Source organism: Lactuca sativa, chromosome 2 (genome assembly GCF_002870075.4).
Source record: "Lactuca sativa cultivar Salinas chromosome 2, Lsat_Salinas_v11, whole genome shotgun sequence".
Lineage (NCBI taxonomy): Eukaryota > Viridiplantae > Streptophyta > Magnoliopsida > Asterales > Asteraceae > Lactuca > Lactuca sativa.
Window position 1 is genome coordinate 210,504,615 of NC_056624.2, and position 24,561 is coordinate 210,529,175.

Sequence of the window (24,561 nt, forward strand, 5' to 3'; positions counted from 1 at the left end):
TATGTTTTAGTTTCTATTGAATTTTAATTATGTATAATTTATTACTATGTGATTACTTAATGAAATAGTTTTTTTTATTAATATTGTATAATTATTAAATTACATTTTCATACATTCAATTAAAATAATAAGAAAGAAAAATGAGAGGGGGTGATAGGTGATCATTTTCTAACAGTGAGATGGTGAAGGGAAAATGATGTGACGATGAAGTGACAGATAAAAAGTGACAGATAGTGAGAGGGTACACCTACCAGCTATTGAAAAGATTGTCTAAGGTCATTAGTTAATTGGTAATATTTCTAATAATAACAAAACTTTTTTGGGTTACCCTCGTGACTTAATCAAGCAATAAATAATTAGAAGAAAATAAGTTGTTAATTTGTTATGAAACAACAAATTAATTGGAAATTATTTTGGAATTAATTAAATGGTTTGAATTAATTAAAATAATTGAATAGTAGTTAATTCATTGGTAATGAATTGGAATATTTTAGTACTCTCCATAATAAGGGTAGAGACGATTTCTATCATTATGGAATTTTAATTAAACTAATGATTATAATTAGGATGATAAGGATCAAAACTTGACACTCATTAACTCTTAAAGATTTTTTCTACCCTTCCCCCTAGACAAAATAATAACCCTTTAGGGTTGTTGTGATTTTTGCAAATAAGTCTTATATCTTCTAAAGTTCCTATTCGCTAGCTGGTGTCATGGTGTGATTCCACTAGAGGGATTCCTAGTTTGGTTATTGATCATCCAAACAAAAGTGGTGTTACTAGATTTCAAAGAAAAAACCAAGAAGATCAAGATCAAGAGGTTAGCAATTTTACAAGCTTATGGAATAAGGATAAGACTTGTTTGAAATAAGTATAAGGATTATTCATAGGAATTTGAATTAAGTTGGTGACTATAAATAGGATGTTAGTGATTAAACCTTGTTACTCCTTAGCTCATAAAGATCTCGTCTAAGCCTCCTATCTATCTCTCTCATTCTCTCTCTCTCCCTCTCTCTCTCTCTCTCTCTCTCTCTTCCATTGATAAAAATAATAAACCTTTAGGTTTATTGTGATTTTCGCAAAAAGCCTCGTCTCTCCTAAAGTTCCTATTTGCTAGTTGATGTCTTGGATGTGATTCCACTAGAGGGATTCCTAGTTTGGGTCTTGATCATCCAAATCAAAGTGGTTGTTACTAGATTTCTAGCAAGAAACCGAGAAGATAAAGATCACTAGGTTAGTAGTTTTACAAGATTTAAAGTAGGTTGCTATAATAGTAAAAACCTAGATCCTTAAGGTGCATGTACGCAAAGAGTTAGTTTTATGATTTCGACGTGCTAGCTAGTGTGTATAGACCGCAACAATTCCCATCACTAGCCTGACCATCAACATTGTTTATAGTTTTTTTTTGTCACATCATATTTTCAATAACTGTATCAAATAAATTATTATTAACTTAAATAATCTACAACCACTAACAACTTTTAAAATAAATACTACCAATTATAAGGTTCATATTCCATGTTTTTCTGGTCCCATAGCATTACATATACAATTATAAAAATTAAAAATAATAAAAATATCATATTTACATTACAAATTTAATAAAAAATAATAATAAAAGTTAACTAGTAAATATCATACAACAACAACAATAAACCCCTAAGTCTCGTAGGCATCGGGTAAGAGGGGAGGTAAAATGGTGGACAACCTTAACTGTTTCCAAAAAAAAGACCTCCGACTAACAAAAACAAAAGAAAAAATTAATTGAAAAAGACATATAGTATGGTCATAAGGAGACATATGATACTCGCGCTCTTTATCTAGATCTAAAACAAACACTAGTAGTAGTAGTTTGCAAGGGAATGGTGAAAAAAAAATCATCTATGATAATCAAGTAAGATGTCATGCAAATTAAACGTTATTCCACCCTCAAACACTAAAAAAAGATAAATGAATTTTAACCAACTCATAATGAGACAAATGATACTCGCCCTCTTTATCTAGATATAAAACAAATACTAGTAGCAATAATTTGCAAGGGAATAATGAAAAAATAAAATCTTTCTTTAACTTGAAGTTTGATATTGATAATGATGATCGTGATATTATTTGTTTATTAGAGGTCCATTGAGGAGGAGTTATGGGTTTTGGGATGGGAACATAACATAGACCATCGAGTTTCCTTCTTTACCTAATCTTTCTTCCATCATGTTTTATGGTTTTGGTAATTCTTCTTCTTCTTCGGTCAATAATGGTTTTCAAACAAGACAAGTGTATTCATACAAAAATAAGAAGCCTTTTAAAGGGGTTTTGGTTTCAAATACAGTAGCCACCATTAGAATGCATTATGCTAAACAGAACAATACAACAATGGCAATAATGACAACGACATAGGTAGCAAATGATGATGATGTTTTTTTATCGTGTCTATGTATTACATGTAATGATGAGCACCAATAATAGTAGTTAGGAGGATTGGATGGACGATATAGGAGAAGTCGTCTTTTTTGGTATTTTTTAGGTTGTTTTCATTTGGGGGAGGGGGGTTGTAGTTTGTTTTAGTTATTAATCAAGATACACAAAATAATTATGTCTGTCTGTTAATGTTGGTGTTTGTAGGGAAAGAAAAAAAAAGTTATATTATAGTAGTGTTATTTTTTCAAAAGAGTTTGTATTTTTGTTGTGGATGATGTTTAAAACTTTCAAAAAGTAATGGGTAATGAATTTTCAAGTTGGTTCGATTATTAAAAGTGTTGTATGGAGAAATTGGAGGGATGTGGTTGACTTTGAAGTGATAGATAAAGGGTATAGATGTTACTGTATTGGTAAACAATGATGACATCATCCACATGGGTGGGGTGGGTGTTAACATCTTTTTGTGAAGAAGAAATGGTTTGACTTTGGAACATGACTCTGAGTTTTTGTTATGTTAGCTAGCTATTTAAAAGTTTAGGTGGGATCCCAACTTTATTAGATGGTACGAGAAAGACAGAACTGGAAGAGGCTTTTGCAATTTACAAAATGATATCTATTTATTAATTAAATCATTATCGTTTTAACTTGACTTATCACATAAGTAATGTTGTATTAAATTTCTCAAACCTACTACTATTGTGAAAAGGAATTCAATCTCCATCATCTGGCTTTTATTCAACTACACTCTCAAGGTGATCGATAATTTCATGATACCAATTGTAAGGGAAAATGATCATCTAAATTCACACACACACACACACACATATATATATATATATATATATATATATATATATATATATATATATATATATATATATATTTTCGTACCACATGAATATATTAGCAAACATACAAACAACATTATTTTTAACATTATCATCACAAGCAAAAAATAAAAAAAGATAATCCAAACTTCTTAATTAACATTACTCAGCTGCATCTTATATTTTGTCCATGAAAAAGCATTAACAACCATTTATTCAAACGCTATTTGCATGACCACATATTTTATTGTCGAACCTCGTGTTGTTTCTAACTTTACAAATTAACAATAGCTCTGCCAAAAAAACGAATCTAATAATTTTTTAGATTTAATCGACCATCCACAGTTTTCAAATTAACACTAGGCTTACACTAAAAATTGGATTGCCATGTTTTTTTTCATTGGATCCGTAACAAAAACAAATAATACGGATGAGTTTGATACAAAAGTAAAAACTTGGACAAAATTGGAAAAAAAGATACAGTATAGGGACTAGATTTGTAATTTACCAACAATGAATGACTCAGAACCGGACTTAATGAGCACCGCCAAGCAAATCCACTTCTCTTGTTATCTCTGAAACCGGACGCGAAAAGAGGAAGTAATCGTATTGAATAGGGTGTCGTTCAGATCCGATAGCGTAACCTCTCCGTCATTCTAACCTTGTGTTTTTTTTTTTTTTTTTTTTTTTCTCTCTGAGCTTATCATCTCAACTCTTCTCTCTATAGACATTTTCTATACGCACAGAAAAATTCAGGTTAAAGTTTACTTTCATTTTCCCTCCTTGCAGCGTTTTCATTCCTCAAATCAAACCCTAGTTTTTGCCAATTTTGACAGGCCTCAACAACTGTTGAACGCCTCATCAAGTTTTGCTGGTCTGGTATTTTGTATAACGATTTTTTCGAGAAGGCTTTAACTCGGTAGGTTTCTTTTTTTATTTTCTTGGCGGATGCGTTATTGGTGGTGCGTCGGTAGCGTTCTTGTGGATAAGGTATCGTTGGAACTGGTTTTGATTAAATTGAACCATTGATGCCGCCGGAGCCATTGCCATTCGACCGGAAGGACTTTTTGAAGGATAGGAAGCCGTCATCTGCGGACCATGTAGGAATTGTTCCGCAGCGATGGAGAGAGCCGCCTACTACTCCTTCTCAGCATAACATCCATGGATCCTCCTCGTTTTGTCGATGGGGCGCTGGAGGTGGACCCTCTGATTTCCGCCGACCCTTTTCCGGTTAGTTTTTGTGTTGTTTTTAGCTTTTCTCGTTCTGGTGACAAACTTAGGGTTTGGAAACCAAAAATCTGCTTGCTTTAAAATTAATTTCCGTGAACCAAGTTTAATTATTTAGGTTATAGACTGTCTTCCTTTTTCTCTTCTCCCAAGTACGCACACACGCACTACAGGCCTATAGAATTGGGTACAGATCTGAGAGGAAGGGAAGATAGTTATTTAATTTGAACCATAGGGCTATTAATTTCATAGATCTGATGTTATATCTTTGGGAGGAAGCTAGCTAGTTTTCAAGAATTACTGTCTTGACATGGGGTATTTTTTTTACTTGCGCTAACAAGTTTGGCGATTTTTCTTATGTGTTTTTTTGTTGGTTATTTGCCTGTGAAGGTCTTCATGGTAAGCGGGTTGGTGGTGGCTGGCACAATACAACAATTGAATCAAGCAGCAAAGAGAATAACTGTATGACTAATAGTGTGTCAATGGCTTTTGATGGTCAGAAAGACCCTAAAGGAGTCAACTCTTGGGAGACCACTGCATCACCAAACGGTAACTCTCTTCCTCATAATGACTTTGTGAACTCGCTGGACCAACTTCACTCAGCTGACCAACATGCTAAGAACAGTGGTGGTGGATTCAGTACTACCAACAACCAGAGACTTGAGAAAGAGACTTCATTGGGATCTTCACTTGATTGGAAGCCTCTCAAATGGATCCGTTCTGGAAGCTTATCTTCAAGAGGTTCTGGTTTCAGTCATTCAAGTGGTTGTAAGATCATTGGGGTGGTGGATCCTTTTAATGGCAAGTTAGGGACTCAACTGGGTAACAACACTCCTCTTCGATCCCCTTCTGAGGATGCTTCCCCCTGTCTGACACCAATGACTCATGATGAAGCCAACTCCCGCAAGAAGCAGCGCCTTGGATGGGGGGAAGGCCTTGCCAAGTATGAGAAAAAGAAGGTTGACCCTGAAGATATTCTTGATAAAGAGGCTGGAGCTAGAAATGTTATGGTTGATGGTGTTAGTGGTTCAGAACCTTTGCTTACTAGTCCTTCTAGTTTGACTGATAAAAGCCCCAGTGTCAATGGTTACTCAGAATGTGCATCTCCTACTACTCCTTACTCCTATGCCTGCAGTTCCTCTCCAGGTAATTTATATACTTAGATTTGTTATTTTGAATTGCCTTTTGTCAATGTTCTAAAACCCGGGTCGACCTGACCTGTTGAAACTTGGATAGTCACAAAATTTTCACTCATTTGGAGAATTAAGTTGAGCGTTTCAGCCATTCTGATCTAGTGCAGTATCATCATCTGTAACTATACCAGCAATCTTCATCTCCAACATGCTATAAAAATATTACTTTGACAACAAGATTCAAGAATTTATTTTTATTTTTATTTTTATTTTTTGAGTCAAAGACTAACAAATCTGAAAACGACTAGAACCAGGATCAATTCTCATGATCTAGAAGTTGTGGTTATGTGTTTTCTTAATGTTTGAACTTATTTTAAAACCCTAAGAGTCTACAACACCGGGTTCTAAAACATTGCTTTTTGTTATATGATATGCAAGGATGAATCTAAAACTGTATGTGCTATTTTGCGATGACAGGTCTAGAAGAGAAGGAATCTACTAAGACAATTACAGTAGATAATGACACCTATAATCCTAGTGTTGCTTCTTGTCATGTGTCTGAAAATCACACAGAAGGATTATCATCTAATTTGGAGCTTAACTTGAGCTCTGCACTTGATGAACTGCTGCAGACTGATGATTCAAGTTCTCCAGGGCCTAAATTTGTGAAATCCACTGCAATGGACAAGTTACATGTATGGAAAGCAGAGCTGACAAAGACACTTGAAATCACAGAAACTGAAATTGATTCTCTTGAGCATGAATTGAAGTCATTGGTTTCTGATGCTGGTTCTTTCCCAACAGAATACCAGAATAAGACTTGTGGTGGACCTTTGCCTGTGGAGAAAACTGATAGTTCTCCAGAAGAAGTTAATGGAGCAGAAGATTCAGATGACAAGAGTTCAGACACAACATCTGAGTTTGTGGAATCCGTTTCTAAATGCTCTGAAGATGTTGGTAATGATGATGCTTTAGGCTTTGTTACTTCTTGTGGGGACCACAGCAGCTCTACAGTTTCAGATGGCGAAGATGTAGATAATGGCAGAGAAGATGATAAGTTATATGATTTCATATTCGCTACAAACAAAGTTATAGCAAATGAAACTTCTGATGAACTTAATAGGATATTATTGCCAACTACACACTTATGTAACAAGATTTCGAAATCCACCGATGAGTCATTGAATAAGACTAAAATTGCTTCGAGGAAGCGTTTTCTAAAGTTTAAGGAAAGGGTTATCACAAGTAAGTTTCGGGTATTACAGCATGCATGGAAGGAAGATCTTCAGTTGCTTTCTGTAAAAAAAACTGGTGGCAGGTCACAGAAGAAGTTTGAATCGAGCTCACGAATGGGATACGCTGATCATCAGAAATACTCCTCTTCAATTCATTCTCGTTTATATCCTCCTGGTAAGTGACTGAATCATTTTAAAATGAAATCTTGATGTGTTTTATATTGTCTGTGTTCAACTCTAAATTTGTTGTTGTATTTTTTGTAGGTGGGAGCGTGAGCCTGGTTCCAACCACAGAGACACTTGATTATGTGAAGAAGCTGCTTTCAGATTCACGGGTGAAGGTTCATAGAAAGACATTAAAGATGCCTTGTTTGATATTAGACAGGAGCGAACGGATGATGACAAGGTTTGTTTCAGATAATGGATTGGTGGAGGACCCTGTTGAAGTTGAAAAGGAAAGATCCATTGTCAGTGCCTGGACAGAAGAAGAGCAGGGAATCTTTTTGGAGAAGTACTCTCTGTTTGGAAAAGATTTCAAGAAAATCGCGTCTTTTCTGAAAAACAGAACATGTGGTGATTGTGTTGAGTTTTACTACAAGAACCACAAGTCTGATTGTTTTCAGAAGATAAAGAAGAAGTCAGCATTTGCAAAAGGGATGTCTTGTATTACCAATACTTACCTGGTGACATCTGGCAGGCGAATGGCTGCGGATGCTACTTCCCTTGAGATGCTTGGTGCTGCCTCAGAAATGGTTGCCAGTGTGGATGGTGAACAGAAACTAGATTCAGGAATGTTTTGTAATGAGCAGGAAACTGCTGCAGCTGATGTATTGGCTGGGATTTGTAGGTCTGTATCATCAGAAGCTTTGGGTTCTTGCATCACAAGTTCAGTTGATAATGGAGATGTCCAGCACCATGAGCATGGAAGGAGGAGGAGTAGATGCCAGATGGTTGGGGGTGGTTCTTGTTCAAAGAGGAGGCAGCATTTGACACAAAAAGAGGATGTTGACGATGAAAGTTGTTCGGATGAGAGCTGTGGGGAAGAGGTGGACACCTCAACCTGGAGCGATGCAGAGAAGATAAAATTCATAAAGGCTTTCAGATCCTGTGGCAAGAATTTTGCAAATATCTCAATATGCGTGAAAACAAAGACAATCGATCAGTGCAGGGTGTTTTTCAGCAAGGCTAGGAAATGTCTTGGACTGGATGTGATTGATGTTGAGCAGGCTGATAACAACCAAGAGGAGGAGGAGGAGGAGGAAGAGGAGGAGGGTGAAGATGCTTTGATGGTGGACAGTGGGTCGGACATTTCTCAAGACAACAAGTCGTCTTTGGAATGCAGTAAGATGGATAATTTGGTGGGTTCAAATGGTGAAAATACATATTCTGGTGAGCAGTCATGCGCATCAGATGATGCTAAAGTTGCCAGTAGTGAGATTTTCATACAAGAAGGAATTAGGGAGGAGGACGAGGAGCCTATGGCCATGGCCACCACTGAAACTGATGGATGTTTGGATTTAAACTGCAATAATATGAAGTTAAGTTGTTCGGATGGTAATAATGGTTTGTTGGTGTCAAATTTGTTTCCTGGAAACCCTACTGCTAATTGTGCTATTCCGTTCAAGAAGACTATTCGAATTAGGCAGGAGGAGGATGAATCAGCATCATCATCCAGACTGTCTTTCAGGAAGAGCTGTGAGGAGGATAAGAAGTATGAAAGTAAAGATGGTTTTCATTTGAATCTTGTTCCAAAACACTCATTGATGGATTGTGCAGCAGATGAATCTTCCCAAGTTTTTAGGGGATATCCTGTTAACAGTGGGATGATAGGTTACAGTGAAGCAACACAAAGCCAAAGCCAAAGCAAGTTGAAGTTGGGTGAGAGTCTGTTAATGGAAGCAAGGGGGCCTCAAGATGTGGAAAAGCCAAGCCGGACTGGTCATGGTAATGTGAAGCTGTTTGGTCAAATAATAACTAATCAGCCACCACCACAAGCACAAGCACAAGCACAAGAGAATGGATGTGGTGGGAAAGTGAAATCCTTTGGGCTCAAGTTTGATGATGATGATGATAGGAGGAAAGTGGATGTGGATGTGGATGTGGATACATTATTAAGGAGGAGTGATAATGGATATTGGGGGGATGGGAACAACAACAACAGAATAAGGATTCCAGACTCTGCAAGGCTGCTGGCAAAGTATCCTGCTGCATTTAGTAAAACCTCCTCTTTTCATCCATTCACCAAGTTTGATCAGCATCAGCATTCTTCTTCTTCCTCCTTAAACAAGATCATCTCTGCTGGTTTTCCATCATGTAGCAAGAATGGAGGGGGGAGGCAGGAAGGTGTAGTAGATAAGTTATTGTTACCGAATGTGAATGTGGTTGGTGGAATTTCGGATGCTGTGGCAGCCATTAGAATGCACTATGCCTATGCTGCTAATAAGACAGAATCTCTACAGCACCTATATGATTACAACAACAAGGTTGAAGATGAAGCAGCAGCTTGGAGAAGGAGGATGATATAGACAACAGAAACAGAAACAGATGAGATGACAAGTACAAACAGTCTTTTCTTTCTTATATGGTTGGTTGGTTGGTGGTAAATTAGTCTTTTCTCTTTTGTTTTCTTCTTCCATGTCATATGTGTATTATATGTTGAGTTTGAGTAGTGATAGAGATCAGGGCTGGTCTTTTTTGGTAATTTTAGGAGGGTCTTTTTTTGTAATGTTTGGAGTAGCTTAGCTTAATGTTTTGTTTTGTTTTGTTGTATTTTATTTATCAAGTACACAAAATAATTTCTCAAAGCACCATCAAAATAAGATGTTACTTATTGTTAGTTTTTACTTTTTTTTTTTTATAAAGTTTTGGCATGGAATGGAATACATTGTGTTTATGATGTGATGCTCGTTTACTCAAGTACAGCTAAGTGTTGAAGGAAGAAAAAAGAAAGAAAGTGAGAGTGGGTGTCACTATCTATATATATATATATATATATATATATATATATATAAGTCTATCTGATTTAAGTGGAAGTGGTGATATAAATAAAAACTTAAAAAGTAGAGTATGATATTTTGTGGTGTGATGATTAATTAGTCAAAAGTCAAAAGCAGAGCAGTAGTAGTAGTAGGTATGCTTTCAACATCATCACAGCTTCCTGGAGCTTTCCGCTCCTCTCATCTCTTATCTTATCCTGTGGATAATAATATCTCAAAGAGAAAGGAAAAAGAATATGGATCCTCTCCTCTATTATTCTTCTTCTCTCTGTTATACATACAGTATGATTATGCAATAAATATCCATATGCTGGCAACTGCCATTTTGATTGATTCCAGATTTCTTTGGAAAAAGTCCTACTTACAAACTCTTAACTAAACTGGAACCAATGAAAAGTAGGAGTTCCCTTTTAGGTAGGTTTGCCTAATCTCTTTGAGAGTTTCACTTTTTACTTTTTACCTTTTCAGCAAGCAGCTAACCAAAACCAACAACAATAACAGAGTCGATAGATAGATAGATACTGCTCAACTGCTCTTCACCCCATTCTCTATTCTACAACTGTAACTTTTTGCATAAATAGGCCATTCACCAACCGCCCCATCACATTTTATCTCATAAAAAGTTATATTATTAATATCTTTAAATCGATGCTAATAATAAATACGATTTAAATTATATAAATATTGCTTGCAAATTTGAGGAACTACTTGAAATTTGTTTTCAAAAAATTTCATACATAATTGTATTAATATTATATAAATTTATGTAAAAACTTATTTATAGATGGAAGATATAATTAAATCGTATGTACACATTTAACCAAAATAACCATTAGAAATTTGCTAAAATACTTCACGAAAACTAACTTCATAACATAAAAAGGTAAAATATATGACGCATCGAATTAATATCTTATGTAGTTACTTTATAAACTACTGTTTATGGTTGGTTTTGCCATTTGCAGAAGCAGAAGCTAGCTAGTATAGTTGTTTTAGTCAAAAAAAAAAAAAAAAAAAAAACTCATGCCTACAAACAATAATTTATACTAGTAATATTGACATGGTCGATATATATTTTAATTATGTAAATTGTTAAAAGGGACAGACATGTAATTTCAAAAGAAGCAAATCAAGTGAAGTGATGAAATGAAAGCTACGACAATTCCATCATCTCCACCCACAACCAAAAATACAAAACAAAACATGACTTGGGATTTTGGAACCAATATTTTCAGATTCATTCGTTGCTAACCAAAAAATCTTTCTTGGGCTCGGTTCAATTCTCATCACAACATTCACATTCATTTCAGTAGAAGATCCCGAAAACTAAGCTTAGCTCCAACAAAACAATTGGATTCAGAAAACAAAACCTCAAAAGTGTGTTTTTAACAGTGTCTTGTCCTTTAAACAGGGAGCGAATCATCATCAGCAGCAGTAGGAGTAGGAGTAGGAGTTGTTGGATTGTGCTGCTTCCTCTCTGCTTGAAGTGATCTGCATAGAGATTCAAGCTTTTCTTTTTGATTCTTGGTTTTCTCCAGTTGCTTCTTCATGCGTTCACGCTGCATATGCTCACACAAATAACTTTTAAATATTTTGCTTTTGCCTACTAAAATAATCTTTCAACAATTACCTCCTCCACAAGTTGTATAAGACTCATGTCTGACTTCTCGCTCTTCCCCTTCAGAAAACTATTTTCCTTTTTCAGTTCCTTTATCGATTTTCCCATCTAAAACACACATAAATTAAGAATTAAGAAACTAGAAACCCAAACCACAATTCACATATATGATATACCTTTTCGATTTCTTGCTTAAATGTTTCAAAAACCTCATTGCTCTTCACCAATGCATCCTGCAAAAGAAAAAAAAAAAAACCCTTACCTTGTTAACAATGCATCATCCATCATACATGGATTAAAATAGACATGACTGAAGAAAAGCTTAACCTGGAATTGCTGGAATTTTTCACCATCAGCAGTTAACTGCAACCGTAAATTCTTTTCAGTTGCCAACAATTGTGACACTTGTTCTGCATACATCTTCATCTGGGACTGTTCTTTCACCAGTTTTTCTTCATGTTGCTGAAGCTTTAAATCTGCAATTTGGAGTTCTAGAGATTTCTGCTTCAACTGCATGCATCCATATCAATATTTTTTTAGGAAAGAGCACATCAATATAAATATATTTATATTTATGAAAAAAAAGAATTCCATTCAAGTTGGTTTACATTAATTATAAGGAGTTACCTGTTGAGTATATTGTTGGACAGTAAGAGCATTATGCTCCTCCTTTTGCTTCAATTGGTTTCTTAACCTGAACAACATTTTTGATAAACAATATGTTTAATAAATTTGGCATGGAAATGGAATATATTATATATATATATATATATATATATATATATTTACATTTCGTTCTCCTTAAGTTGAGTCAGGCTGTCATCCCTTTGCTCCTCCAGCTTACTTGTAACATCCTATAACACACAAACAAAAAGTTAGTTAATTAGACATGGATGCAAAATGGATATAGTAAAAATGTACACATGCTATTTCTCCTTTGTCCTATCTATGTATACGCATGTACAGAAGAAACCTTTATTGCTTCCTGAAACTTGTTGGATAGATCCAGTCTTAAGTTTTGACTTTCTGTTGATACCCTTTTGCATTCATCCTGCCAACCAACACACAACAAGACTTGTAAATATTTTTCTGGAATCGATTTGGATTTGCTAATAATGTTGAATATATATATATATATATATATATATATATATATATATATATATATATATATATATATATATATATATATACTGAAACGAACATCATTACACAATTATAAATTTGAGAATAAATGAAATGGATGCATAAGCTGAAAAGCATACCATTAACATTTTGTTTTGACGTTGTAGCTCCCTACACAATGACTCAAGTTTATCTCGCATAGTAATAGCTGAAAAATGAGAGAATAATCAATCACACATTAAAACAAAAATTGTGGAAATACACAAGGAAAAGAAGTGACTTTCTTTTGAAATAAACTTCCAAAACAATAATCAGTTTACATTTATCAAGTGATGGAGAAACTCACTACTAAATCAATACACACTCAAACAATGATAATGGAATTAACATATAGTATAATTGGTAAAGTGTTGATGAAGTTTTATGAACTTTTTTTTGGTGGATTGAATTGGAAAAATTATAAGGAAGAAGATTGCAAGATTAAGTTGAGAGGCCATATGTGTCATTTGCGCAAAGTTGGGTGGCAAATGTATGAAAATAGAAGAAGCATATATAGGATGAGAGAGGGTAAGAGAAAACAGATTTTTCTCTAACTATTTTATTAACTCAACCTTAAACCCATCTCTCTTTCAAAGACCGATTTGTGAAAGTAAAATTAGAACTCCAACATGTCAAGAAGAACAACTTTTCATCCAGCAAATCAATGCTGTTTCAGGTAAGTGTTTGTTTTTTCTTGTGCATTTATGCATTTTCTTGTTCAATTGTGGGGTACTTGCATATTCATGATTATATAGTTATATTGCACATTGCATACAGCGTTTTAAAATTTTACTTTCGTACAGGATATAGTTTATTCAACTGTTTCTATTTAAATTGTTTAAACCTGAGTACACACTTAATGTAAGCTAACTTGTTTGATGTACGTTCCACATATAATCTCAGACATGAACCATAAAAATAACATACCTGCATCTCTTTCACTGAGAACTTTCTGATAACTCAAAGTGAACTCCAAAAATTCCTTTTCTGTCTTGAAAGTACGCTTGCTACTTTTACGTTTTACTTCAGATGTATCCTGAAACAGAATACAAGTTAATAGATTCAAATATTTACGGACTAATCAATCCTTCCTAGCAAAACAAGTCTCTAATCAGAACCTGCCTACTAATTCACTAACACTAAAAGCAGTCTACATAATTAGAAGCACAAAGTTATTACTAATTAAATACTTTTCTGCTTGTTCCAGAGCTCTGTGATGATAATGTCCCTTGTGAATTGGCTGCTTGTGTCTCCACTCCTTGCTCAGTCACTGCAACATAAATGGCAGCTAAAGTTAATGCCTGGTTTTGATACATAATGTGTATTTAAGGGTTATAAGCATAGTTGAGTAGTGTGTGAACATTACATTTTTCTGAATTTTGACATGTTTCTCCAGCATGCTTTTGCTTGTCACCATCAGTTACAGGAGCCATTCCTTGTTCTGGTTTTCTTACCACATTTTCAGAAACAACATTTGGTGATCCAGCATCACTCTTGACTGCGTCCTCTCCACAACTGACATATTCAGATAGCTCTACAGGGAACGTTCTTGATGGCTCAGAGCTTCCATTGTCACCTTCACATGATTGAAAGTCATTCACTATCAAATCAGGCCTTGACTCAACTTCTACTAGTTTCTCCTCCTTATAATCAGTCACGTCATCTTCTTGATCTGGTGCTGTGGGTACTGAAGCGGTTACAGGTTCAGCAGAACTATCAACAAACCCATCAGGCAACGAATCTGCTTCAGGCAGTTGATTTGCTGCAGAGTTCTCCATTTCACCTACAAATAATGATAAAATAAAAAGAATCCGACTCTTCATTTTCCCCAAACAGCATTTAGAAAAAAAAACTTGCGAAGCGAAACGCAACCTTAGGGTTGTCGCAGTTTAGAAAATTTCAAGCAGTTATTCATTCAAATAAACAGGGTTTGAAACCTAATTAGTTAATGAAGCAAACAATCGGACATAAAATCGAAGTACATAACGTGATAAACACACATTGATAAATTTCCATAAACCTAATCATATATAGGCATGTATTTTGTGAATATGAAAGGGTTTTTACGTACCGAAAAAGACGATAGAGGATGAACAAACGAAGGAACCTGCTCTTCCTTTACAAACTCGAGAGATTTGCGGAGCGACGAGTGTGTGCGTGTGTAAATGACATTACATCATAACAAGGAAGGACGAAACCGTAGTTTTAACAAGAATTAAGGGTGAAAACAAGTAATGCTACAAAGTAAGAACAGCATCATTTTGTTTAAATTTAGTTACAAGTTTAGTCCCTAAGTTATTCACTAAATTGCAGGTTTAATCTATTATTGATTTTTAAAATAATTTGGTGCTATTCTTGTCCACTATAGTTAGTAGTTACAAAACTAAACTGCTTTAGGCAACTAATCATCTTCGGAGAATTAAATAAGCTACATTTTATTTTTGATAAAATGATTATCTTATTATAATTTTAGATCAAAATAATATAGATATTAATTTTTTCGCACTATCATTTAAACTTTTAGTTCTCTTGCTTTTAACTTTTATTGTTAAGATATTTTTTTTTTATTGTTAGTATTTATCTTCATGTCGTTGTTGTCGTATACATGGTTATTTTTCTCTTTTTATTTTAAGTTTTATTGTTATTATATTTTTAATTACATTATGTATTACTGTTTATTCTTTATTATGGATAGATATTTCATATACAAAAGACCATCCAATATAGGTCGTGTTTGTCTTATAATAAATTAATGATCATTTCATAAACATATAAGTAAACATCATTATATTCAAACAAAACATTTGAAATAAACAATGCAACAAAAAAGTTTCCTAAGAAAGGGGTATTTTGGTCTATTCATTTTGATTTTCAATTTTATATGACTAAAAATTCATAAATGTGGAACAAAATAAACTTAAACCTTGAAAAAACAAAATGTATTTTAGTGTATTCATTTTTTTATATAATATTTCTAACTTAAAATTCAAAAATATGGACAAAATGAACTCAAACAAAGAAAAAGGTGTTGAATAGTTTTAGATTTGATTGCAATCAGCATCTCCATGATTGAGTTTTTCTTCCTATAAAACGACTTTTCAATATTATAGGAACTTTTAAACACTATAAAGAAAACCTCCTAAGACCCATTGACCCACTCTCGTTTCCCAATCTCGTATGAACCTTTAAATTTCATAAAGAAAACCTTCAAACACCTCATATACACTTTAAAGCTTTACATTTGAGCTTTTGATCGTACAAAAACTAATTGTCTTTGAAAACCTTGACAAATTTCATGTGTCGCAAGCCGTACAACCATACATTTATTAGCATGATAACAATACCCATTACAAATCATTATTTGATAAATTTAAATATCAAAGTTTAAATAAATATTACAAGATTATCGCAAAAGCCCTCTCCTTCCACATCAAGTGTGTTATCGATTCGGTTATGAATGAATTTCAAACTGCTTTCATCGATGGTAGAAACATTCTGGGTGGCCTTATGATTATAAATAACCTCGTCCCGTGGGCCAAAAAAATCGAAGAAAAAGATGTTCCTTTTTAAAGTGGATTTTGTAAAGGCTTTCAACACCATTAATTGAGAATATTTATATTCGATTATGTCGCATATGGGTTTTGGAGTAAAATGGAGAGCTTGGATAAGGGAGTCGAGTGTCTCTCCTCTTCTCGTGCTTCAGTTCTTATAAATGGTTCTTTAACTCTTGAATTCAATATATCAAAAGGTGTCCGACAGGGCGACCCGCTATCCCCGTTCCTTTTTATAATCGCCATGGAAGGTTTGAATATCATAATGAAAACTGCATGTGATAAGTCTCTTTTTCGGGGGGGGGGGGGGGGGGGGGGGGTTATCTTACACTTATTCTACATAGATGATGTGATTTTCGTGGGGGTATGCTATTCTAATAATCTCAAAAACATGACCTGCATTCTTCGTTGCTTCCATGCTTTCGAGTCTGGAAGTAAATTTCAACAAGTCCAAGGTTTATGGCGTTGGTATTTCCGATAATGATATTCATTGGAATTGTAACATCCCAAAATTTCAGGACAAAAAATCCGTTTTCAATTAAGTTATCACATAAAACCACCAGTATAAAAATGTTCATAATAATATCTCATATCAAAACCATAGTGTCAATAATCAAAATATAGAATCATGAAACCATATCAGAGTGTAATCCCAAGGATCCCGTGTGCGGAAAACATGGTGTGATGCGCTGCGATCAAGCCGACTCTTTCCCTTTGAAAACGAGGTACCTGAAACCAAAACTAAAACCGTAAGCACAAAGCTTAGTGAGTTCCCCCATCATACCACATACCATACAATCACATAGCATACATATTGTCGGGCAATTCTGGGGTGCTGACCTACCCATGTCAAGCCATTCTAGGGTGCTGACCTATCCATGTCAAAACGTTCTGGGGTGCCGACTACCCTTCGGTCTATCTCAACCGGCAACGGGGACTATTTCACCCCTACCTCTATCATACAATAACAAAATATAATCATACACTCAGGCATATATGGGGTACTGACCTACCCTTCGGTCCTAACGACTGAATCAAGGAAAAGCTATTCCCTACTATTACCACTAACTCACATAGCGTATCACATAAGAATATCTCATGAGCATATCACATAAGCATATCTCATAAACATATCACATAAGTATATCTCATAAGCATATCACATAAGCATACAAAGATAATTATCACAAAGACAATTATCTACCAATTACTCTTATTAGTGGGCCGGCATTGTGGCCTTAGACCCACCCCTACTGGAAGGTAACTCACTCCACACTGCTGAAGTCCCGTAGACACAATCCCACACTGCTGAAGTCCCGCAGACTCAACCCCAGTTGCTGGATGACAGATTCCCGAACTGTCAACACCAAAATAACACTCAATTAATAATTGGGTTCCACTACATAACCATGAGTACATACTTTGGATAATTACTACATTACCCCAAACTTGGCTTTATGCAAGCCCAAGTCCCAATCCATAGGCCTAAAGTCAACTAGGAAATCAAAGCCCAACACATGGCCCAATTTTCCAAATTGGGCCCAAACCTTTATAAGGTCTTACCATAAGGCCCAACCATTTGGTCCAGTCCAATATTCAACATTCTAATGGCCCAATATCATATAATCATAAAAGGCCCAAACTATGGCCCATCAAAATTGGGCCCAAACCCCTTACATAGGCCTTACCCTAGGCCCATTAAATTATTTTAGCCCCTTAGTTTGTTCTTGGATGGCCCATTATTATCCCAATCATCAAAGCCCAATAGAGAGTCCCAACAATAAACCCACATGAAATTTGGGTTTCACATAAAATGACGATTAGGGTTAAGTGTTACCCACTAAACCCATTAAGGACTTAATCCACTAAGGACTTAATCCATTAAGTCTAATATTGCTTGGATTAATTTTTGTCAATGATTATTATTTAATATTTCAAGTTATTAAATAATTCCTGTGTGTCCCGATTAATTCCCCAAATTAGAGTTTTATTTAGGGTTGAACATGGTACGATACCAATTTATTTTTAGACAAACCGTGTACCGTACCAACTCTATTTGGTATAAATTTTTTGCTACCGGTACCATACCAAGTAAACTTAGTACCAACTTGTTTGACTACCAACAAGTTTGGTTGGTACATATTGGTAATAGTACATTACCAAATTCTTTCTAATTTTCAATTGTAATAGTTAAAGATTAGCAATCACGACATACGTCATGAGACAACTTTCTTGTCTGGCAATATAAATTAGTAAAGTAACTACATTAGTTACTAAATAATTTTATTAACTTTTTAGTTTTTTAGTTTAATATGGTAATAACTATTGAGTACAGGTAATGACCAATATCAAGCTTTTCAAATTGTAAATAATAAACACACTTGACAACTGAAAATATGATTTTGTTTGTGTGTGTGTGTGTGTGTATATATATATATATATATATATATATATATATATATATATATTGGTTGGTATGGTAATATCGTGATATTTAAAATTTAATGTCGTTACCGTACCAAGTTTACTAAATTGGTATGATACTACCAACCAAACATGTTGGCTACCGAACATAATGGTAACCAACTATCTTGGTTCGGTTGGTAGCATGTTGGTTGGTTCTCCATGGTAGATATTTGACAGCCCTAGTTTTATTGGCATTAGGGGTTTCCAACCCAAATACTAGCCCATTTATCAATTTGTTGGGCTTTCAGGTCAATTAGGGCTTTATTGGGCCTATTAGGCCCACTAGAATATCATTAATCCCATTATGGTTTTCACTAAGCCCGTTAGGCTTCATTAAGCCCATTAGGGCTTCTTTGGGCCCATTAGAGTTTCAAGCACCCCAAACGAGTCAACACAACGAGGCAAAACACACCGCCACCCGACACGGCGGCCGGTGGTGGTTTCAGTTTTCCTTTCATTATTCCAATTTGCAATTACACTTTACAATGCTAAATCTCAAATAAACACACACACCTACACATAGTGGTGCATGGTGGCAGCCACCACCTCACGGTGGTGTTGGTGGCCTTTCTCATAATTTCCGGCCAAATAAAGCCACACACTACAACCAAAACACACACACATACGTTCCTGCTTGCAAAGCGAACCCACGACCCACCTGTGGTGGGTGGCGACGGCAACAGTACCCTAGCGGCGGTAGTGGCGTGACAACGATGGTGGTAGGCAGCATTTTGCGATAACAGCCACCACCTCACAATGGTGGCGAGTCTCCTTGATTCCTTGCCCAACAACTTACGTCCACAGATCACCAAGTCATTGCGAGCTTGACCTGTTAACGCACTTCGATCTCAGCCACTTCTCGTGGTGATGCAAGGCAGTCAGGAAGGAGCACCAGCCACAACAGAATAACGCCCGGCGACGAGATGGTCTCCAACGAGAACGGCAGCGGCGCGACGTCAGAAAATAGAATAGCTTCGTGGTGAGGCTTCGGTGGTCGGAGAAAGAGTAGGAGAAGAATGGCGATGATGGAGCATGATAAGGAACGAATCACCGGCTCCCGATGTTCCTCACCCCTGCATCCGCGTCCAAGGCCCCAACTCCGGTGGTACTCTTTCAGCTGTTCACAATGTCTGGTGGTGACGAGAGTTCGAATGATGGTGGCGGCTACCAGAAGTGGAGATGGAGAGGGTGAAGGTTATTGCACATTAGGGTTAGGGTTATGAGAACAATAACACAGTTAAATACTCGATGTTTGAAATGATGGGTTTTGAGCACTACATCATTCCTATGGTGTACATGCAAACCCTAATAGTTTTTTGGATCTAGTTTGTCTAATGAACATGCAATTGAATATCCAAAGCTATAAACCCTAGGTCTAACATATTATAATCTGAATTAGGGTTTAGAGAGTACCTTTGATTGTTATGTAGCAATAACAATATATTCCTGGGCTTCAGAAAGCTTAGTGCCTCAAGTGTTGCACCTCTAATGGAGTCACAAACACCACTAAGCAACTATGATGAAGAGAGAGGAGAAAGGAGGCACCAAAAACGGCTGGAAACTCTAAAGGAAGTATTCACCACATTTTCAGGCCATACCGGTTCCTTATATATGCTGGCTATTAGGGTTTACAGCTAGGAAACCCTAATCTGACTGCTTAAGCCCTAAGCAGCCCATGAACTCCCTCTTTAGAAGCCTTGGACGATTTCTAATGGGTTTCCCCCATAGAATTCGTTCACTCCAACTTCTATGGAGTCTATTAGCCCATCTATGTAATTATCTTATAATTACACAATAAGTCCCTTAAGTTTAATTAATCTATTTTAGCCACAAAATTAATTCTCAATTAATTTTTGACTAATATTAATTAAACAATATGATTTCTCCTTTAATATATTATTCTCATAATATATTAATAAATCATAATTAAACCTTTCTCTCCTTAATTCATCCTACATATTGCTATGGTGAAGGCAACCCAAAAGGACCATGCTCATAATCGGGTCAAGTACATACCAAAATAGTTATGGACTTAGACACTAATCCAACATGAAACTCACGTCCATATTGTAACACCCAGAATCAGAAAGACCAAGAAAAGAAAGGAAAAGCCCTAATTCATGAGTCAACTCGTCGAGTCCAGGGAGGAAATCGACGAGTCGGAGCGGGATCCGGGTCATAGAGTAAGTGACCGACTCCGCGAGTCGGCGAGTCTGGTATGGACAAGAAAAACCCTAATCCTTGGGTTTGCACCCTATTTAAAGAACCTTATGTCCTCTCCTTATCCCCCCCTTGACGGCCAAAAGCTTCTATAAGTGATTCCAAACCCTAATTTGGGTAAGAGGAGGAGGAAAGTGAGATTGGGGCTTTTGCAAGAGGAAGATTTGGAGGATTTGACCACTATGGAGCTGGGGGATTCAACTCTTTGGTTGTGAGCATCAGTTTGAAGGTAACAATCTGTCACGTTGCCTTTGTTGCTTCTAGATCTTTTCTTGGATGATGTTTTAGGGCCATTTTGGCATGTTAAGGAGCCATTTCGAGTTAGAAGACACAATCTGAGGTTGCTACCTTAGATCAAGGTTTGTTTTGGTCCAAAAACCCATAAAGTATTAGCCCTTGGTGTGTTGGTGAAGCATGCTTGTCTAGAACCCTAGCTCTAGAGTGTTTTAAGCCTATAGCTCCTTGGTTTCACGTAAAGTTTGCAACTTTACGTGAGGAATATGTAACGCTCGTAGATCCGGGCAAGTCAATTTATATATAATAGGGGTCGAAAACGACTTTTCAGCAAAAGATTAATTATAATAAATAGTCTTAACCAAGTTTTAGAATATGTCTTAAGGTTTTTGTACATATAAAGAACTCCGAAATCCGAGTTATAAAGAAAAAGTTATAGCCCGTCGAAGTTTTATGGCAAAACCGGCGCGACACCGGGAAGCATAAATAGTAAATTTACGATGGAGCGACTTTTAGACTTAGCAATCTAAACCAAATTTGCAGTATACGTTAAACTGAGAACATCCATAAAAAGAACGCCCAAATCTGACTTCGTATGAGGAAGTTATGATTTTTCTAAGATTCGGCTTAGCGGTGCACGACCCGAAACTCGATTTTTAGTTCGAGCGGTTTTTGGCTTACACAAACTAAATGGGAGTTGAAGATCTCATTAATAGGAACTCAACGGTAAAAATATAGACAAAAACGGAGTCCGTATGAAGGAGTTACGAATTCTTCGCAGTCATTTAACAGTCTAAACGCCTCTTATTGTTAAATTTGAGATCGGTAGAGAATTAGCTGATGGAGTCTAAATGAAAGTTGTAGATCTTGATTTTACCTACGCGTTGAAAAAAATAACATCGAAAACGGAGCTCGTATGCGATAGTTATGATTTTTCTAAATTTGAAGGCTGATACACGATAGGGATGACGTGGCACCACCAGAATTGGACACGTGGCACCACCAGAAGGCTGTCACATGCCCTAACTCTGCGAGTAGGTCCTCCTACTCGGCGAGTCCATCAGGAATTCACCCTATAAATAGAGGTGCTGGGTCTTGCCATTTCTTCACACCTCTCAAACCTTCTTTCTCTCTCTACACTCTCTCTCTAAGCTCCCTAACCCCCCCCCCCCCCCCTAAAAGCCTAGGTAAACCCCCTAGCTCCCGAAGGAATCCCCGAGGCTCCAGGAGTCCCGAGAAAAGACCCTTTCGGCTCGGGAACGCTGCTCCAGCGAAGCCCGATTTTTTGCGAAAAACTCGTTGTAAGCGAGCTACGCCTACGCTATTTTTAATATAGCTTCTAATTAATTATAGTAACATTATTAGGACCTTAAAATAATTATTTAGGCTATTATTATGAGTTATATTGAGTGTTATTTAACGCTTATATAATAGTAATAATAGCTAGACTATTAATTAGTTGCGGTTAACGTTAGACTAAACTCTAGTGGTAATGATACTAGGTTTCGTCAAGGGATAATTATTTTAAGAGTAACGAAGTGTTATCCAAGTGTCGAATCACCACCTTACTAGGTGAGTGCATAGTTATTTTCATCTTACACATAGATATGAAGTATTTTATATAAACTACGTGCTATGTGTGAATATTATATGTATAATTGCTATCTATGCTGAATGAACGATTTTATACATGTTTTAAATGATTTAAACTGTATATGTATTTTATATCTACGATAATGTTGGGGTAAAACATGGGTACATGTAATAGATGGAGTATGAGTTGGATGATGAGTTGAGAGGTAAAATAGACCGTGAGGTGAGGGTGAGAGGTGGACGATGTGAGAGGCCTTTTTCCCAAATGATGGCCCCGTCTAGGGGTGCAAACGAGCCGAGCCGAGCTCGAGCCTGGTCAGGCTCGGCTCGGGCTCGTTTAAGTTATGCGAGGCTCGAGCTCGAGCTCGGCTCGATTCAAGCTTCTTGTACTGAGCTCGGATCGAGCTCGTAAATAATTATACAAGCTCGATTTAGGCTCGGGCTCGGCTCGTTTTTTGTCTGACGTGCTTAAATAAGCTTAAGATCGGCTCGAGCTCGTTAAGAAGCTCGTTTACTAATACTCTAAATCCCTAATCCTGAAATATGTTTTTATTTTAATATAAAAAAATAATAATAAATTATTTTATATAAAGGCTCGTTTAGGCTCGCGAGCCTAATCGAGCTTAGTGACATAGGCTCGAGCTCGAGCTCGTTTAATAAACGAGCTTAATATTAAGCTCGAGCTCGGCTCGGGCTCGTTTAAAATCGGTTTCGAGTCGAGCTTTTATCGATTTGATCCCGAGTAGCTCACGAGTAGCTTGACTCGTTTGCACCCCTAGCCCCATCATTCAGCAGAGTATGGATGACAACCACAGACTATTCTAGACAGTCAAGTGGAACACTAGCAGGCTCGCAACCTGTAGGTGTTATGAACGATGTGTTCACCGGTGTACTCTAAAAACCCATTGACACGTATTGCGAGTGGATAATGTCGATAAACGAAATAGCCCTGGCAGCTATGGATTTAGTGCCTGTTGAGCAAACCCTGGCAACTATAGATTTAGTGCCCGTTGAGTAAATCCTGGAAACGATGGATTTCGTGTCGATTCCTTAGGATGATCCTTAGGAATGAAATAACGAGGAGTAGTTGATTCTTAGGGTAGACCCTTAAGAGTAAAGAAAATAATGGGGATGGGTAATTGGGTTAACTGTTTTACGATTAAACATGATAATTATATTATTGTGGGTTGAAAACCCTATGTACTCACCAGGTTTCCCAACTTGACCCACTCAGTTTATTTATATCACAAGTGTTAATATGAAGTCACATTACACTGAGAGATTAAGGAGATATAAATCACTAGTGATAATGAATGTAAGTTCTGTTTATGCTTCTGTTTCTGTATTGACAATGACATCCCAAATGTTTTAAAAGGAATAAAAATACTTTTCTTCATAAATGCTTTGATAATGTATTTATCATATTTTACTGGGAACAAATTCCGCAACCTTTTTATCAAAAGAGATGCTCTGATTTTGATAAAGCATAAACAAAAATCGGTCTTTTCTGGCCGTGAAAATGGGGACGTCACAGAATAGACATGAGAATAGTGGATCTATGGGTTGGATCACATGCATGGCTCGAAAGTCATTGTATGGTTTAGGGACTAAAGAGACTCGGTGAGTCACATGGGTGGATTCGGCGAGTTGAATGACGATGGGCAGGAACCCGACGAGTTGGAAGAACAACTCGACGAGTCTGTTGAAGATTGCCTTGGACTCGACGAGACTGTTCTTGGAATCGACGATTCAGGTCGCAGAACCTCAACCTTTTCTGGTTAAGACACAGATCAGTGAGTTGAGTGGTGACTCAGTGAGTTGGACTGGATAGGACTCAGAGATCGTTGAACTCGACGAGTCTTGGGGTGACTCGGCGAGTTGA

The 24,561-nt window shown here is 36.4% G+C and overlaps 2 protein-coding genes across 3 annotated transcripts; one reads left to right on the plus strand and one right to left on the minus strand.

Moving 5' to 3' along the window:
• Nucleotides 1-3,933: 3,933 nt before the first annotated feature.
• On the plus strand, nt 3,934-9,680 carry LOC111888279 (uncharacterized). 2 transcript variants are annotated; one of them, XM_023884422.2, is made up of 4 exons: nt 3,934-4,472; nt 4,860-5,615; nt 6,080-7,012; nt 7,102-9,680. In XM_023884422.2, exons 1-4 carry the CDS (start codon nt 4,271-4,273, stop codon nt 9,360-9,362), a joined length of 4,152 nt encoding a protein of 1,383 aa, XP_023740190.1. In that variant the 5' UTR covers nt 3,934-4,270; the 3' UTR covers nt 9,363-9,680. The 2 variants fall into 2 exon arrangements, with proteins under 2 accessions (XP_023740190.1, XP_023740191.1); XM_023884423.2 differs by lacking the exon at nt 3,934-4,472 and having other exon boundaries at nt 4,879-5,018; nt 5,095-5,615.
• A 1,193-nt stretch (nt 9,681-10,873) lies between these two features.
• Nucleotides 10,874-14,829, minus strand: LOC111888277 (uncharacterized). The gene is made up of 12 exons (XM_052768666.1): nt 14,687-14,829; nt 13,982-14,398; nt 13,806-13,885; nt 13,543-13,651; nt 12,717-12,784; nt 12,425-12,502; nt 12,241-12,305; nt 12,079-12,145; nt 11,779-11,961; nt 11,628-11,684; nt 11,464-11,559; nt 10,874-11,392 (listed from the first exon to the last, which is right to left on the minus strand). Exons 2-12 carry the CDS (start codon nt 14,391-14,393, stop codon nt 11,237-11,239), a joined length of 1,371 nt encoding a protein of 456 aa, XP_052624626.1. The 5' UTR covers nt 14,394-14,398; nt 14,687-14,829; the 3' UTR covers nt 10,874-11,236.
• Nucleotides 14,830-24,561: the final 9,732 nt, after the last annotated feature.